Source organism: Eublepharis macularius, chromosome 11 (genome assembly GCF_028583425.1).
Source record: "Eublepharis macularius isolate TG4126 chromosome 11, MPM_Emac_v1.0, whole genome shotgun sequence".
NCBI lineage: Eukaryota > Metazoa > Chordata > Lepidosauria > Squamata > Eublepharidae > Eublepharis > Eublepharis macularius.
This window is the reverse complement of record NC_072800.1, coordinates 68,576,137-68,593,984: the sequence shown is the minus strand read 5'-3', so window position 1 is coordinate 68,593,984 and position 17,848 is coordinate 68,576,137. Positions and strand designations below refer to the sequence as shown.

The 17,848-nt window shown below is 56.5% G+C and overlaps 1 protein-coding gene across 3 annotated transcripts; it reads right to left on the bottom strand.

The window, feature by feature from the left end:
* Window positions 1-5,607: 5,607 nt before the first annotated feature.
* BMI1 (BMI1 proto-oncogene, polycomb ring finger) lies at window positions 5,608-16,500 on the bottom strand. 3 transcript variants are annotated; one of them, XM_054991201.1, is made up of 10 exons: window positions 16,437-16,500; window positions 11,088-11,221; window positions 10,715-10,811; window positions 9,826-9,881; window positions 9,681-9,731; window positions 9,317-9,425; window positions 9,186-9,231; window positions 8,614-8,712; window positions 7,875-7,955; window positions 5,608-7,775 (listed from the first exon to the last, which is right to left on the bottom strand). In XM_054991201.1, exons 2-10 carry the CDS (start codon window positions 11,197-11,199, stop codon window positions 7,440-7,442), a joined length of 987 nt encoding a protein of 328 aa, XP_054847176.1. In that variant the 5' UTR covers window positions 11,200-11,221; window positions 16,437-16,500; the 3' UTR covers window positions 5,608-7,439. The 3 variants fall into 3 exon arrangements, with proteins under 3 accessions (XP_054847176.1, XP_054847175.1, XP_054847177.1); XM_054991200.1 differs by lacking the exon at window positions 16,437-16,500 and adding an exon at window positions 15,670-15,860; XM_054991202.1 differs by lacking the exon at window positions 16,437-16,500 and adding an exon at window positions 14,110-14,130.
* Between the last annotated feature and the right edge of the window lie 1,348 nt (window positions 16,501-17,848).

Here is a 17,848-nt window from a genome sequence, read left to right as displayed (position 1 = left end):
GTCAGTGTTTATCCAGTTGAATTTCTGCCTAACACGCAACACACTTTTTAAAAGTGGCTCCCGGGTGTGGTGCACTAGAATGCCAACATGGCATGAGGGGGCTGAATGGGGTCCCTTGGCGAGGAAGGACACCCGCTCTTCTTTTTCCGGTAAGGCGTTCCCTGGGCGCAGAGCAGGAGCAATAGCAGCGGAGGAGGAGGCACAGGCGCCCCGAGCACGCAGCCATTTGCTTGACTGCAGCAACCTCAGTGGGTCTTGTTACAGTTCATAAGGCCGAGTTTTTGGTTTAGTGGAAGGAAGTCCTTCCCCGAGGAAGAACCCTCCCAACCCCTCGGCAGTTAACAGGATCTATGCAGTTCCGGGGAGAGGGTGGCATTGGCTACAGCTCTGGAATCCGGAAGCCTTTTGGCCCCTGGAGGGAGATGGGACTTTTCCTGGTTTTGAAGCGCTTCCCAAGGCGACAGGCAGAACTGGCAAAGGAGGGTCTCTACAGGCAAGAGGGCAGGCGCAGCCAACCCTCTCTTCCCACCGTCAACAGACGGCCAAGGGGAGGAAGAGCTCGACCTGTTTTGCACTCCTCCACCCTAAACGAGAGGTTCAGCCGGGATAAAGGGCCAGAATTCAAAGAGGGCTCCGGCGTAGTTTGCCCAAGAACCCCGCAAGGTGTCCCGCCCACCGGCCGGTTGGACCTCCAGGCAAAGTGCCCGGGAAAATGAGCGGAGTTTCCCAAGCGGTTGGCACTCAGGCCGCAGGGGAGGTTCGAAGAAGAGAGAGGAAATCCCAGGGGAGTGGTGCCGAGGACGGACGAGGTGTTCAGGAGGCGGTGCGCCTAGAATGGGTTCCAGAAGTCCCCCCTCTTAAACAACCAGATTGGTCTCTGAAATATTAATGGGAAAAGAGCCTCTGGGCATGTGCAGCGCGCCTTTCCCTCTGCACTGGATCGCCGCCGCTTTTCGGAAACATTTAGTATTAAAGCTCCGCCTCTTGTAGTACCGGGGAGGGAGAAGAATAAACTCTTTTATTTTATTATGCACCAGGGCTCCCAGTCTCTGTGTCTAGAGAGACTGTATGACGCACTGGAGAGCGTCGAACTGGTGGAGGGACAAAAGTCCCTCTGCATGTCAGAGTTGTGCGTTTGCCACCGCAGCTTCTCTGGACTCCGAGGCTTCAATCCTGTGCGCAGTTATTTGAGCTTCTGCGGCCCTTTGATGCGTATTGAATCGAGCGAGATCTACTTAACGCACAGGTTATGTGGTCGAGGTCCAAAGTCTGAAGTTCTCTAAGCGGCCTTAGGCATTATTCTCTGTACCTAAATATTAAGGGATCAAACTGTACTGCTAATTTACAGAGCGTAACTCCTAGGAATAGGGGAGACTGGAGTATTGGCTAATAAGCAGCACTTTTTAATGAGGGGTGAGAGATGGCAATTAGTTGCAATTGTTGCAACTAACAACAACATTCCGCCTTGGAGTAAACGGTGTTGATCTTGTGCGTAGCTTCGGCTTCCAGGCACCGTTTTTTCCAAGGGAGATGTCATTTTCCTCCCGCCCCCCGTTGGGAACAGCGCAGGCGTCTCTCTCGAAACCGGTTCGTAGCATCGCTCGCCCCCTTCCTTGCCCGGGCTGCAAAATCCTGACTCCCCCAAGATTTCTTGACAGCCCCCTCCCCGTTCTCAGGCAAGAGCTGGAGCTGCGGGCCTCGCCGGGAGAGAAAGGCAGGATCCCCCTTCCTGCCGCAGCGCCTCGATCCGCTTTCCAATTTGGCGGCGGGGCGAGCGCAAAGGTGGGCCGGCGAGCCCGCGGTGGAGCAGGACTGCGCAAGCGCAAAATGGCTTCTCCTTCAGCAAGAGCCGAACCGGGGGAGGGGAGAGGGGGCGCCGAGTGGCAGCTCCGCAGTCCAGGGCAGACCCGCCGAGGACGGGAGCGTGGCGCCCGCTGCCGCCCCAGGGCCCGAAGCCGCCCGCGGTGGCTGCTGGCCCGGCCAAAGGGCGCACCAGCCCCGGCTGCAGCTTGCAGCCAGAGGGAGAAAGGAACAAGACAAAGCGTGGAGAGCGGAGCGCTAAGCTGGCGCTTCGGGTTTCAGCCAGGGAAGCGCTTCTCCGCTCGCCTCCGGGCTTCACCACTCTCCGAAATGACTGTTTTTCGGGAAAGGCAGGAAATAACTATTTAAAGAGGCGAGCAGAGAAGCCGCCCGTGCCCGCCGGGGTTGTTCTTCCGACCCTTCCCGGTCCGCTCTCCTCCCGACGTTCCCACCTTTTACTCGCACGTGGTCTCCTCTCCAGCCCTCCTCTGGCCGCGGAAATGTAGCCAAGGAAATGGCGAGGAAAGGCAGGGCGGGCGCTGCTGGCGAGGGGGGGGGGACCCGCGGTGATGGGGCGGGTTAAAGCAGGTGGCAGGCTTTCCCCAACAACGAGGCTTTTCTCAGAATATCGAAATCGCCTGGATTGTTTTAAATAGGTTTTTTTAAAAAAAATTAAAAAGGAAGCTTTTCTTAAGGAAATTTGTCTCCAGTAAGAGCAAGAACGTTGCGAATTAGCTGGGTGAAGCGTCGTTCTGGCATTTTGAATAAGCGGTCTAAAAATGTAGCAGGGCTCTGCGCACAAGGACAAAAGCCGCCGCGGTCTTGAGCCAGGCGGGCGGGCGCGCCACTGCTGTCTGTTCTGTGCGGGAGCAGGGCTCGAGAGTCGTGCAAACAGAACCGCCGGGCTTGTGCCTCGGTTTGGTGGCCGAGACGGGAACTGCAAGGAAGCGGATTCCACCAATGGAGGTTCAAAGGGAACGGCTAGGCAAGGATTCCAGGAGATCTGTGGGAAGGAGCGGGAGACCGGGGGGAGTGGGGGGGGGCACCGTCGTGTGGCAGCCGGACGCAGAGGCAGGTTCTCCCGCCCTGTCTGCAGTGGAAACTCAGGTGCTTCGCGATCTCCTTCGGGGAAGAAGCGGCAAAACAAAAAACAGCAACAGCAACAAAACTGGGGGGCTGTCAAAGCCGAGGGAAATCGTCTCTGGCCGGGACTGGAGGGACAAAGGCCCTCTCGCGTTTCTTCTCCTTCCCCCCAGTTGCCTGATCCAACCACGAGCTCTCTCTTCGCTCTTAAGGATGCCTGAAAGCCCCCCTTCGACCCACACTGGGCTTTAGCGAAAAGCTTTGCGACCGGAGACAAGTTTAGTGCACCCGCTGAAACCCAAGTTCGGTTGGACTGAAGCTCGAGATCAAGGGAAGCCGCTTAATTTTCTCCTGTGTTCATCGGTTGTGTGAACATCCCTTTCTATGGCTGTTCCCCTGGCCAACGTTTTTCCCCCTCAGGACAATTCTGCCCCCATTTCACAGTCCGAGCAGCCACGGCGGGACTTGGGCTGGGGCAGCTTCAGTTCCCAAAGGAGCCTGCGGTGCCTGGTCTTGGAATCGGACGGTTCCCCCTCCGCCGATCTCCACGGCTCTGGGTCTGGGTGCGGTTATGCGGTGGGGAGGGGCGAGAATGCACCGTGCACACGTTCAGAGGCACGCGATTGCCGAACGAGCCCCTGCCCCGCAAGCAAGCCCTCCCGGCTCTGCACTTAGGAGAGAGCCCCGGATCGGCATGCATTACCGCCCTGCCATGCAAAGGTTTGCAAAGAGCCGAACCGGCCCTCCCTTTGTGCGGGAGAACAATGGGCCGCGCAGTATTCCCCACTTAAGCGCCTCCCGAGACTCCCCGTATGCACAAGTCAGATTGCAACGGCAGAGCCCGCCGCCTGCGCTCGCATTTCTCTTTTCGTCTTCATTCCAGATTATGGTCATTATTTTGATAAAAGTGAAAAGTAAAAATAAATCCCGGGGCTTTAAGTAGTAACATCTTCGCACCACTGCAGTTTCTTCTGATATAAATATCATCTCTCCAATAACCGGTCTTGGGGGGGAAAACCCTAGAAGAACCAAAGGCTTTCATGGAAAGCATCAAGTTCATTTGTCCCCGAAGGAACCTTCAGCGCAATCTGAAGCAGAATCACGCCCTTGTAAACCTGTTGAAGTCTGTGGTCTTAGAAGGGAGTAACTTTTCTTAGGGTTGCGCGATAAATTTCAGGGGCACTAACAGTGAGCAGTGACAGTATCTGCTATCCGTCGTTTTCATTTCTTTGTCGCCTCTCCCTAACAACGAGGCTGGAGGCGGCTCACAACAGGAGCAGCACTTAACATCAAAGGAAACAACCAAGAGGGCCGTTCAGCACCCGACCTGTTCAGCACCCGAGCCAGCCGCCTGCTCTCTGCGGCCTTCCTGAAGCTCCAGGCCGCGAAAGGGCTTTTCTTGCCTTAAACTGGACTTCGAGAATGGCGGGGATGAGCTTTCAAAAGCCAGCCAGAGAACACGCAGAGGCTGCGATCCTGCGAGCTCGAAGTCCACTCAGAGGACTGAGACTTACTTCCAAGGAGCTATCACGATTCACCGGATTTTCACGGATGGGTTATAAACACCAATATTAGCTCAGTTTTAAACGGCAACGTTTGACATTATTGAACTGGATCCAAAATAAATAAGCTTTAGTTTGATTTATCTGCACTCCTGAGTTCGGTGGTTCAATGTAGGCCTTTGTGTGAATTATTTAGTATTTTTATAGGCGAAGGAAAACTGCCAAGATACACAGCTCAGTCCCATATATAAGTTATCTTTACCGTTTTTCTCTCCTTTAAAAATAGTCCATTGAGGAGTTTTCCAGAAGTAATCCAAACCAGGAGAAAGAGCCTTATTTACTATACACAGGGGGATCCAGTCGTTTCAGTGCTGGCACTTGGGACACACATCACTAAGAAACAAAACATCTTTAGATACATTTCAAAAGACATACTCCATTCTCGGATAAAAATAAATAATATAACATCCCAATGGATGACAGAAGCATAGAAGCTGATATAGTGAAGAAATGCCCTTCCCAAGAGCTTTATTTGGGATCAGGATTAGCCAGTGAGATTTGCTGGTGGTGGTTGTTTTTAAAGAAGTCCTTTTTGTTTGTTCTTTTGCACGCTATAAATAAAAATTAGTGGAGTAACTCCAACTGCTCTGTAAAAACTCTCTGTACATGTGTGCCACAAGAAGGGGATACCAGCGCTAAGAGAGTCACTCGCAAATAAGATACAGGCCCAGAAACACCTTAAAACCCAGCTAGATCTCCAGCGTATGAGCTTTGGAGAGTCAAAACTCCTTTCCTCACATCTGAAGAAGGGAGCCCTGACCCTGGAAAGTTCATATCCTGGAAATCTAGTTGGTCTCTAAGGCACTGCTGCACTCAAACCTTGCTCTTCTACTGCAGACCAACGCGGCTCCCCACCTGAAACTGGCAAATAAATCTCCTTGACTTCAGCGATGTTTTGATCATGGCCAGCAGCCCTAATTGTTTGCATACCGATCCTACCTTCTTTTTCACGGAAGTCCCATTGCTTTCCGATTTTTTTTCCAAAGAAGGATGCTTAGAACTGCAGCCTTGCTTGGGAGCTAGCTCCAAGGGGAGGAGTTCCGTGCAATATCAGAGCCTACAAACATGTGCCTCTGTGTGCGTTTTACAAAGCAAATGCCACATTAGAAACACCAAGACGCCGCCTAAATGTCCCCCAGCACCACAATGAGTAGCAACCAGGTCTATGCAAAAGTAATGATTTAATGACCGTAAGCAAGACAAAGCAATAGAATTGTGCTTCTTTTGCAGACTGGAGACGATGAAATGTTCAGCTACAAGTTCCTCCGTACAAACATGAAACAATAGTCAAATAGGAGAAGCAGATCCTCACAAAATGTTCAACGGATGGGTGAAGAACACACACACACACACACTGTTGGACCAATGCAAAGCACAAACGGAAAAGTATCGGGGAGGGGGTGTGTGTGTTAACTTTAAATTTTAAAAATGTTCCTTCTTGTCCCAACACAACTTCTTCCGAAGCCTTGCTGTGGCCGTGGCTGCTTATTGGAGCTACCAGAGTACCTGTTTATCTTTCTCCGAGTTAGTATTGTACCATATACATACATACATATATATTAAAACAAATTTAGATTAAAAGCCTTCATCCAGCGACTTCGCTGGTCTCTTAAGAAAGAAAAGAATGAATGGATGAGATCCCCGTATGTTTTATGGCTTCTGGTATGATTTTCCTGTGCTTTTTTTTAATTAAAAAAACGCACGCACACAAACCCATCACGCCAAAGAAGAAAACGAATGAAACGGTTAAATCGGGCCCCTGTTCCTCCAACGCCTCTTCTCTTCCCTCGCCCTCCCCCTCCCTCACTGCATCCTTAAAATAATTAATCACATCGTGGAAAAGTAAAAAAAGGAAAGGAAGGGGGGGAAGGGTATACTGCTTGGAACAAGACAAAGCCCCTGTAAGACCCTTTCGAGATTGCCCATTGCTTCCGGGTGAAGGGGGAGCCTGGCTGGCTCTCCAACCCGGGTCTCCTTCCTGCGTCAGGAGGGGAAAGAGCTCTCTTTTGGGGGGGGGGGTGCTGGGCTGCATCTGCCAGGGTCTAAAGCCCGGGCATCGGCAAGGGGCCAGCCAGGCCGGAATGGGAACGCGCCATTCCCTTCCCTCGTTATAAATATATCATACAATACTGCTTCCTCTTTGGGGTCGCCCCTTACCAACATGGCATTGTTCAAACCAGCCTCGCGCTCTCTCTGATCCTTACAAAAAGTGAAAGTGTTCTTTTCTCTCTTAAAAAAAAGTCGGTGAGATAAACGCCAATACCCGCTTTTTAGGCAGATTGTGAAATGGAAAGTCTTCTTGATCCTTGTTGGGGTCCTTCCCCCGCCCCACTTTCCCGTCTTTAAACCGGTTCTCCGCAGCAGCAGAGAAAGCTGGGAAGGCAGAGGAGGGGGGTCAGAATGGCTAATAAACGAGACATTGTTATTCACAGTGACATGGCTACAGATATGCATAGTTCTATGCATATTCTTCTGGATGAATCCCAAAATGGAGGGGGAGGGAACCTCTTGCTTTTTACAAAAATCCACTCTTTTCCGAACAGCTGTATTCGCAAATAGCAATCCAGAAGAGTGTCAGTGTGAATCCAGATTAGCAAAACGATATTCCAGATATTGACACGCATCCATTTCCCTAGACTCCCGAGTCCAAACGGTGAGGCAGGGGTCAGAAAGCAAGGCCTCCCCGCCCCCGCCGGCCTTTCTACCTTGTGTTGTGCCGCAAGTCCTCAAGAAACAAGTCTTCGCAAAGCAACCGCGTCCTAATCCAATTCTCCAGTAAAATGTTGATTCCCCCGCTTTAATTTCCAAGTAAAGTGCGGGGGGAGGGGGCTTATTGTTTCTTTTCCTTAAAGCATCTTGGAGGGGAGCCACACGTGGAATCAGCATCTATAAAGCTTAACGGCCTGGAGAAGAAGAGGGGGGGAGGCAGCGAGAGCGCAGAGGAGAGCTCGGGAGAAGCCGGGTCTGTCCTTAGTCCGCCCGATGGCTGGTGGGTCAGCCCGAAGATGTGGCGGAAGAGCCGTTGAGGGAGGCTTTCCGCGCTCTGTTGGCGAAGGAGGGGTGGTGGTTGCTGCCGGGGCCGCCGCTGGTGCCGTTCAGGGTGCTGGAGATGTGCGGGAACTGCGGGTGCAGAGACTGGACCGAGGCGGCTGCGGGGCTGAGCAGACAGGAGGAGGTGGAGGGGGCGCCCCCGGCCGGGCTGCCGGCCTTCTCGCTCCCAGAGTCACTTTCCAGCTCTCCGCTATGATTCAAGCCCTCGGGCTGGTGGCCGCCCAGCTTCATCCGCTTGCAAGTCGGCCGGACCCGGTACTTCAAAGGGAGGGGGCCGTTCTGGCGAAGGAACCCAAAGAGACAGTGAAGCGCCGCTCCCTCCTGCACCCCTCCCTCCCTCCTACCCCGGGGGCTCGAGCCAGGGGGGCGCCTGTTTACCCTTCTCCACGTGTAAATGTAGGCGATGTCCATCAGCGTGTAGTAGTCCTTCAAAGGCTCCTCTTCGTACATCACGTCGATCTAGGAAAGAAAGGAGCGAAATCTTCCTTTGAAAATGTTCTCAGGGAAGCGCGCAGGCTACGATTGATCCGCGGGCGCCTTTGCCCCAGCGCTCTCAACCGCAGGGGCCCCAACTATATTCAGTTTGGAAGTAATTCACAGGAGGAAGAGGTATGTTCCAAAACGCACCCCCCTGAATGGGTCCTGGGCCGGGCTCTTTAAAAAGCCAGGACTGTAGGCTTTTTAAAATTTCAGGGTGGTTCTTGTATCCCTCAAAACCGCAACCAAAGGCCACTGGCAACGGGCCTCAAAAGCATGAGAAAGACTTCAAACATTTCGCTCCAAAGATAGTTAAAGCAGCAACAGCTATGATCTTCAACAGGAGGACAAAAGACCTGACAATACAAAGCTAAACAATCGAATGCTACCTGATCCTTCTAGATTCTGAAAATACAGACCCACTTTGACATAGGGATGTTTAAAGAAAAAAGTGCATATTTTTAAATATACAGGCATATTGCCAAAATATACAATGTCCTACAGACTGAAGCATACCACTAAAAATACAATATCCTGTACTTACTAGCTTTTGATTCTTCTTTTAAAAATAAGGATTTAATTTAGAAATCTACAGCATGTGGAAATCTCATTAGAACCCCTACCCCTTAAGACAAAATACCTGAAAACTATTCGGTATGTCCATCTTACTCCTGAGAAACTTTCTCAGATGCATCACAGTCATAGCTGCTGGGCAGCGTAAATACCTTTTGTCATTCACCTAGGAAAGCATTGAAGGGGAGGGAAATAATTCGTACAGATGAAAACTTGTCAAGGCTGCCTCAGTCTAATTAATACAACATAAAGACGATTGAGAAATGATTTCTAACCAGATGTCAACTGCTGAACCAGGACGAACAGAAGGGAAGTACACAAGACTAGCTATTAGATGTTTAAAAATTAGCTATTTTTCAGTGTTTAATTATGCAAGATATGACAAAATTCCTTCTTTATGATGATTTTTTAATTAAAGAAAAATAGAATGAAACAGCCCAAAGGAGAAAAACGTCTGGATCTTTCCTCAGATATCTTTTAATATTACCTAATATTTGTTTTGAAGAAGGTACAATAAATATCTGCACAATCACTATTTAGAGCATTTTAAAAAACTAATTAATTTAGCTAGTCCACCTAAATAATATCTTATTTTCTGAAGCAGATATCCTATTCCAAAAGGAAGTGAAATTTGTTTACCTCCTCTCTGGATTTCTCTTTCTCTTTCGTTCCTTTCCGTTCCAGTCTGGGAAGAGGGATGATAGAATTATAACCCATTCCAAAACTAGCTATGAAAGGACAGATTTTTAAAAAATGCCTCTGAAACTTGCCTATTATGATCGAAGAACTCAATAGATAAACTTATTATCTCATCATCTGTTATGATTCGTTTGTCTTCATCTGCAACTTCTCCCCTGTCTTCATTAGAACCGTTGGAAGCTGCAAGGAAATGTCCAGAGTTATTGACATCAGGGAATTCAAACCAGGAAGGAGAAACAAACCTCAGGAATTTGGGGGGGTTCCCAGACCATTTGGACAAATACCCATATAGTCCTGTGTTTGCACCAAATGTTTAAAAGAATTGTGCTCTGTATTACCATTGTTATAGGGTTAAGTTAATAAGTCAGCAATCCTAGCTTTTGAATAAGAGAACAATTTTATCTCTATAAAAAGAATAATCCAGAAACTTTTTACCATCAGCAGATGGGTGAGCAGCGTAAAAGTCTCTTCTTCTTTTCATCTCATCTGAGTGAGAACAGATAATTGTCACTTAGATTATTCTAGTTGCAAAACACATTCACAGCTTGTGATTGTCGGTATAGTTGAATTGCTTACTTACTTTTGAAAAGGCCTGGTACTAACTTGTAGACAATGTCTTGGAGAGTTTTATCTGACCTGAAATATAAAATGGGATGTAGAGAGAGGTGTGTCCATATTTGACCTCAAGCAGCATCTCAAACTGGTCAAAGCTTCTACAAAGGCGGAAACCATCAGCCAAAGCTGCAACTCCGCACCAGTTTAAGTGCAGTCTGGACATAAGTTTTGCCCCAGCTATTTGTTTGATTGCAACAGTTATCTATCAACCCGTCCTCTTATCAGCCTCAATCTCTCTTAATACATGTAGCTAAGAATGAAAGGTAATCACAAAAGAGAAATGGAAGAACAAAGGAGATAAAAGAGGAGGAGATCCCAATTTATATTTTGCCCATTTTCCTTAGCTGGTTCTTTTCATAAACTACTGACGTTTTTACTGCGGTAAATTTAGATGTTAAATACAGAGGATTCTAACAAATGCGGGAATAAAACAGATAATTAATTTGCTGATGTCCAATATTGGAGGGAAGTTACAGAGGTCCAATGGCACCTAAAAGACTAACAACAATTATTCCAACAGAAGCTTTTGAGTCAGAGCTCACTTTTTCAGATGCAACAAGAAAGCTTCTGTTGGAATAAATATTGTCTGTAACATTTTGCCTGGAAAAGAGCCACTTAATTTTGTTGCAACAAACTAACAGGAATCCCCCTCTGGAATGGTCAACCTAAAGGAAGAGATGGAGGGAAGGGGGGAAACCCAGCAAAGGCGCAAAGGCGCCCATCCTGCGCTGCTCACACCTCCGCCTCCCTTTATAAACTAGCAGATTGGAGTTCCTGAACAAAACACAAGCGGGGCAAGTCTCCGCACTCCCCACAGGCACTGAAAGGCCGGCTTCAGGAAGTCTGTCCCCTACCTGATATTCAAAAGCGGTCTAGTTTTGTGAACTTGAACGTCACAAATCGGACAATACTTGCTGGTCTCCAAGTAGTGCACGATACATGTCTTACAGACTATAAGAAAAGTAGAAATAAAGCATTGGCAAGGCGGTAGAAAAAAACAACCACAGTAAAGGTCAGGTGTTGATCTGCTCCAAGAGGTGGAGGCTTGGGCGCCTCTAGCCCAAGTCCCCAGTCCCCCCAGGACGGCGGGCAAGCCCTCCAAGGGCCTGCCGAGAGCGCAGACCCGGTCTGTTTCCAAAGCCCCGAGGCAGAGATTCACACCCAAGAGCCAAGCCTCCGGGTGGCGCGGAGGGGCTCCAGCGGGTCCCGGAGCCCGGCGGTACTTACACGAGTGGAGGCACTCGATGATGGTGGTGGCGTCGATGAAGTACCCTCCGCAGATGACGCACATGAGATGCGGGTTGAGCTCGGTGATTTTGATGCGGGTGGTGCGGTGCATTTTTGCGCGAGTCCAGGCGGCTCTGAAAGACACACACAGGCGGGGCGTTGAAGGGGGAGAGGGGGATCGGGGCCCGCACCGAGCCCAGCTCTTCTGTCCCGGAGAGGGGGCGCTGCCAAGCCCCGGCTTCCGAGGGGGCACCCGCAACGCAGCCTGCTCGTCGGAGGGGGCTGCTGCCGCCCTGCTGCCCACCGGCCCGCCCCCTGGCGCAGCGGCTGTTGGGACAAAAGGGACCGAAGGAGCCTCCCGGCCCCTCTCCGGCGGCGGCCCCCCGACGGCGCCTACAGGAAACGGGGGGAGCGCGCTGCGCAGCGCCTGGAGAAGGCGAGCTGGATCCCGGGGCGGCTGCGGAGGCTGCCCTGGGTATTTCCGGCGAGGGGAGACGGAGGGGGCGGCGGCGGTGGTTGTGGCGGTGACGGCGGTGGAGGAGGAGGAGGGAGGGAGGGAGGAAGGAAGAGGCGGGAGGGCGGGCCGAGGGAGGAAGGGAGGGCCGCCTAGCTGGCTCTGGGGCCCGCACCTCGGGATCAGGAGCGCGGGGCATCTGCCAGGGGCTGGGCGGGCGGCGGGTCGGGCCGGCGGGGGCTCGGGGGCAGACGGGGCTGCGGCTGCCTCCAGCCCAACGGGCTTGGGACGAGGCGCGTTCGGAACCGTTCCAGCCAGGGGGTTGCTATAGCAACTTCCTCTTACACTTGGCATCTTGCCACCGCCCGGAGCGCGCCAGGGGAGGAGGGAGGGCCCAGCTCGGGGGCTGGAGGGGAAGGGGCGCGGGAGGGCCAAGGCGGCAGGCGGAGGGGCGAGGCCGGGCTGGCCGGAGCGCCGCGGGAGGGAGAGAGAAGAGGGTGGCAGTTGGCGCGGGGAGGGGGCTTCGCTGGACTGGGGGTGCAGCTGCAGGAAGGGGCCGGGGGCGTGGCAGGGGGTGTGGCCCGGAGAGGGGGTCTTTCTTGGCTGCTGGGGGGATTTCTCCTACTTCGCAATCCGGAGGGAGGGGAGGGAAGCTGGCGGAGCTGGCGCGGGAGACCTCTGGGGCAGCCCAGCCAGCGCCGGGGTCTGCGCCAGCCGCAAAGCCGGAGGCTCCTCCCGAACCTCCTCTCGGCCATTTCCGATCCTCTCGGGGGCCTCATCCACGTCGACTCGGGGCAAGGAGCAGCTGAGCCCGCTCCCTTCCCTCTCGCCTCGCCTCCCAGCTTCTCTCTGCTGCTGGCGGGGCCCCCCGAGCTGCGCAGGCTGCCGAGCTGGAGGTGTCTCCAAGCGGGCCCGTCGAGAGCAGGCAGGAAAGTGCTGCGAGCTCGGCGCCGAGGCCTTTTGGCCAGAAGGGTCTTAACAAGCCCCTGACTCAGGTGAGCGGCCCAGTCCCGAAGCTAAATCGACACCCCGTCGGGACCAGCTCGGCCTCAGCCCAGCGGGCCTGCAAACAAACCCCACAGCCCTCGCGCCTCTTCCGGGCGTAGCTGAGCGGGGAGAGAAAACCCAAGCGGAGCCCCCACCTAAGCCCAGCAGCAGTTGCCTGGGCAAGGCATCGGGAAGGGGCGGGCGAGGAATCGCCTGCCCGGGGCACAGGCTGAGCCTCCCGATCTCAGCAGCCCGGCCTGAGTTTCCCTTCCAGTCTACTCCGGAGGAAAGGCAGCCCCGGATCAGAGGCGACCTCGCCCCGGCAAAGGGGGCGAGTGAGGCGTCGCCCTCCTTCCTGCTTTCTTTGCCAGCCCCTGGGCCGAGCAGTGACGAGCCGGGGGCTGAGAAAGCGAGCGGAGAGGCAGACCCGGGCGAGGAGGAGCAGCCCCGGCCGAAGATCTGGGGGGGACACTGACCGCTCATTGTGCGCTGCTTCCCAACAGCACCCCAGCCCCATGAGGCGAGCAAACCCCACCCGCTTCCTTCGAGCCTGGCTCCCTCTCCTCGGCGTGCTTTCTCAGCTGTGCCACGGGGCAGGCAAGGGCTTTCTGCAATCCGCCTGGCCAGAGCAATCGCCTTCCCCTTCCACCCTTGCTGGGTCAAAGCCAAGCCCGAAAGAGCCCGGGACTCAGGCGCAGAGGTCAGACGGGCTGGGCCGGGCTCGCCTTCCACGCCTCCTCCAGCAGCCCCGGCCCTGGGGAGACCCCGGCCGGTGCCTTATTTCGGGGGGACGGAGCCTCCCCCTGCGTGGATGAAGACTCAAATCCGATTCGCCGGCAGGGAAGCTTGCTGGGTTCAAGCTCACCTCGCAAACGCCTATTATTTAGCCTGTTCGGGCCATCCCTGAAAGACGTCCGCGCACGCGTGTCTGCCTTCTCCGTTGGTATAGAACCAGCGGTATATAGAAGGTTTAAATTCCAGCGCGTCTCCGCCACCGATCACAAGCCCAAGCGGCCTGCGAGAAAGGATCTCCCCGCCTTCAGAGCCCCCCTTAGGTTGCTAACACGTGTGTGTGCACAGCCAAGACACGCTGACCTTTAACACGAGGCCATACATTATATTTTGTCCTGGCTTCCTTCTCCCCACCCACGTATTCAACCGTAAAAACAAGGAGTGGTAAAAACTCCTTGTGACAGCCCACCGAAAGCTCGGAGGCCTTGCACGGGTTACCTCCACATGAAGGAAACCAGAGGCGAGCCCCTCCTAGGAATTGTTCAGTGGCACTGTTCCCCCCTATGAAATAACACGAAACATCTGTCCGGGCAGCCCTGTACCTGGACAGATGTGCGAGGCTGCCCAAAGACGGGGAAAACCTTGAGCAGGGCCGTGCTGTGCATTTTGCACCTACGGCCATGTCGGAACGACCAGCACAACAAAGGACCTGAAGGTTGGGACCCAGAGACTGGCGATGGGGGGAGGAATCAACGCCCAGGGACGTGCTGAAGAAGCTCTCCCTCTCCCCGAGACACAACCACAAACCCGCAAGCAGTTTGCACACAAGGGGGGAAAACGAATACACACCGTGTCCAGAAACACCGAATCTGGATTTCCAAACACCGACAGCAAGGGCGGGGGGGGCGCTACTGGACCCGGATCTTGTTCTTCCACTGCAGACTAACTCGGCTACCCACCTACAACAAACTCCTACACGCAGCCAAAGGGAGCCTCTACCCGGTCCCCTTGAAGGACACCGGCTCCTTCCTAGCACAACTCGCAGAGGGCCACGAATCTGTAGCAGAGGTTAACCACCAGCCACGCCAACAAAACTGCCTCCCCTAGAAGTAAAAGCTGTGAAAACGAAGAAGTCCTCCCCCCCACCCACCCACCCCACCACCAGCAGAATTATATTCCCAGAATATCTCTTGTCCTGGAACAGGAGGGAGGCTCTTCGACAGACTCAAACCCGGCGTGGTTTCTCCTCCCCAACACGAAGCGCAGAAAACCCAAGTCTCACAAACTCTCCATAGGCGCTCTTATCCGCAAGCCCAAATCTCCAGGTTCCGTAGAAAAGGCGACCCAGCTTGGACGGAAAGAAGAGCTGCTGTCCTTAGACACACCGATGCCTTTCCAAACAGGGAACCACAAGGAGCTGACCCGTTGCAAGGACTCGCCCGGGAAGGCCCGGGAAGGCTTTGCAGGAATCTGCTCCACCAACTTCCCTGTGCCCGGAGCAAGCTCAGCTCGCAGCAAGAGTTCAGCCCCCGGGATTTTACCCCCCTTGGGAGGACATTAAAAGCATTCCAGAAACAAAACCCGCGCGCGCCCGGTGAGACGGTCCTGCCATCTCTAGGCCCCCAAAGTCTGCCCAATCGGCACATGGCAAACACGCCCAGGGGTTCTCTCTCCCTCTCCCTCTCCCTCTCCCTCTCCCTCTCCCTCTCTCTCGCACTGAGGAACTTTTCTCTCCCCCCCAGTCCCCCTCCAGCTTCGCGCTGCCTCCCCCCACTCACAAACACAACGGTCAAAAGAAAAAAAAAAGAACTTTCGCATTTTAAAAGGCAAACGAAAAAGAGACCCGCTGGAAGTGAAGGGAGACCCGCCATCTTACGAGCCTTTCCGTTCCTCTCCAGCGCCGTCGAACTTAAGTTAATAACCCCCCTCGGGGCGTCTCTCCGGGCCCGCCGGGACTCCCCGCGGGACGGCCGCCCCCCGCCGGACCCATCCCTATAAAGTGGGCGCGCTGGCCGGCTCCTTCGGGCCCTCCCGACCCGTTTCTGCCGAAGCCGCGGCCAGCGCGCCACCCGGGCAGCTCCGCAGTTCCAGCCCGGCCCCCTTCGCTCCGAACCGGCGCCCAAACAAAGACCGCTGCGCCCCGGCCCTCCGGAGGGGCGGAAAGCAGGCGGGCCCCCCTCGCAGGCCCGGTGCCCGGAAGGGGCCGCGCAGCCCGCCGGGGCGAGGACGGGGCTCCGCGGCTGCGGCTGCCTCCGGGTGCCCGTGCGCGGCTGGGGCCGGAGGCTGTCAGCGCGGCTCTGCTCCCCTCGCCTGCCCGCCTGCCTCTGCTCCGGGGCCGAGAACCGGGCACAGCGCGCCTCCCCCGCCGCCCGCCCGCCCGCCCTGGGAGGCGCCCCGCGGGGTACGTACCCGGGAGAGGCGCCGGCGGGGGCCGCTCGGGGCGCCCGGGAGAGACAATGAAAGTTAAAAGTCGTTCAGCAGCCGAGGAACGGGAGCCAAGCGGCCATCTTGAAATGAACTGCAGACGCTGTCAGTGCCGAGGAGCCGCTCGCCGCCCGCCGCCGCCTCCACCGCCGCGCAGGGCTGCCTCTCCGCCCCTCGCCCGGCCCGCCTCTGGCCGCGGCTCCGGGGAGTTCCCGGGCGCCGCGCTGCTGCCCGCGCCGCCGACCCTGCCCGCCCCCGAGCGGCGCCCGCTGGCCCCTCCCGCTGCGCCGCCTCCGCTGCTGGCCCGTCCCCGTCCCCGTCCCCGTCCCCGCCGCCGCCGGGCGCTCACCGCCTCCCCCTGCCCGCGGGCCGGCCCATTGTCTGGCGGCGCGGCGCGGCGCTTCCCGGGCTGGCGGGCGGGGGCTGGGCCGGGCTGGGCTGTGCTGCGGCGGGAGGGGCGCCCCGACCCGGGCGGGCGGAGTGGCGGTGGCGGCGCGGAGGGCGGAGGGCGCCGCGCGGAAGGCGCACACTGGAAACTGACACCGTCCCCAAAATGGCTCGGAGTTCGCCCGCCCCGCCAGCGTCACGTGGGGCCGCTCATTCCTTAAGGGGGGCCTGGAGAGCCCGGCGGCCGAGACCGCCCCTCCCGCCGCCCCGCGCCCGCCGCCCGCCGCCCCTGGCCCCGCGACGCCCCTGCCCGCCCGCCCGCCCCGCCAGCTCGCCCCGCCGCCCCGCGCCGCCGCCTCGCGCACCCGCACCGGCCGAGTCCTCCTTTTCTGGCGCCGCCGCCGCCTCCCGCTCTTCCTCTCTGCTCGCTCGCTGGCTGCACACACAATGCACATTAGCCCTCCTCCTCCTCCTCCTCCCCGAGGTACACACCCACCGCGCTGCACACAGCCAGCCACCCGCTGCCGCGTCCCTCCCGCCACACGCCCTCGCACCTCGCCGCCCGCGCCGCAGCCCGCCCGAGCCCCTCGATCGCCACCCCCGGGCAACCCCAAAGGCAGCGCGGGGCATCGCCCAGGCGCAGGGAAGGTGGCACCTCCGGGCTGCCCGCCCGCCCTCCCGCCCCGGCTCCCCGCTCGCCTTGCCTCTCCCAGCTCACCTGCACGCCCGCCTGCCCGGTCCTTCCTCGACCGGCGCGCCAGGGACAGGAGACCCCGAGACGCCTCCCCAGAACATGGCAGCTGCCAGCAAATGCGCGCAGTCCAAACAAACGCCCAGCCCGAAGCCTGGCGCGGCGTGCCCACCTCCAGCCTCGCTTCCCTTCGCTTTTTGCCCGCCTTCCCACGTTCTCTCTGATCTCCTGCCGATCCTCTCCCATCCAAACTTGGGAGTCTGTCCTACACCCCGCAAGCCCCGCTGCAGCCCTCGTCTTTCCACCCGTTGCCTTCGCCTCCTTTTTCTTCTGCTTGCTCAGGCTTTTGCTCAGGCTCTGCTTCACTGGGAAGGAGTTTCTGTAACGTCTGAACCGTCCCCTAAGCAGCCCAGTCTCCCCCACCCCGTCCTCGTTCTGCTCTCTCTCCTCTTTCCCCAACCCAAAGAAGCCCGACCCTCACCCCGTTGTGCCTCCCCCCCCCCCTCACCCGTCCTGCCACCGCTGCCCGCCATTGGCCCCCGGCTCCCCTCGTCTTCTATCGGGAGCCCTCATCGTTCCCTGACCCACAAGCCCGAAGCCTTGGATTCGTTCCCCCAGAGGGGCCCTCCGGCTCGTTCCCTCCTGGCCCGGGTCTTCCCGGCTCCACACGCCTTCACACGTAGCGCCTTCCTCCGGCGCCCGAGTCGCTTCAGCTCGCGGCTTCGACGTTCGTTCCCGGGCGAGGGCGCCGCTGCCAGACCGGGGGCGGCAGCAGAAGCCCGGCGGTTGGGGCTGCAGGGACTGCCCGCGGGTGCCTCGCCCCAAGCCCCAAGCCCCACCAAACTGCCGCCCTCCTTCGGCCCCGCACGCGGCTTCTTCGGGCACTCCTTTTTCGCTTTCTCACGCGCGTTCCTCTCCCGCAACTGGCACGAGGAGAAGTCCACCGGATCGCGGCCCGGGACAAAGACCCACCCCAGGGGCCGGTGCCTGCGGGGGGGCTTCGGGGGGGATTTTCAAGATCATAGAACAGTCCTGACGCCCCCCCCCCCAAGAATAAATATTTCACGTGTTGAGAGCTAGCCTGGT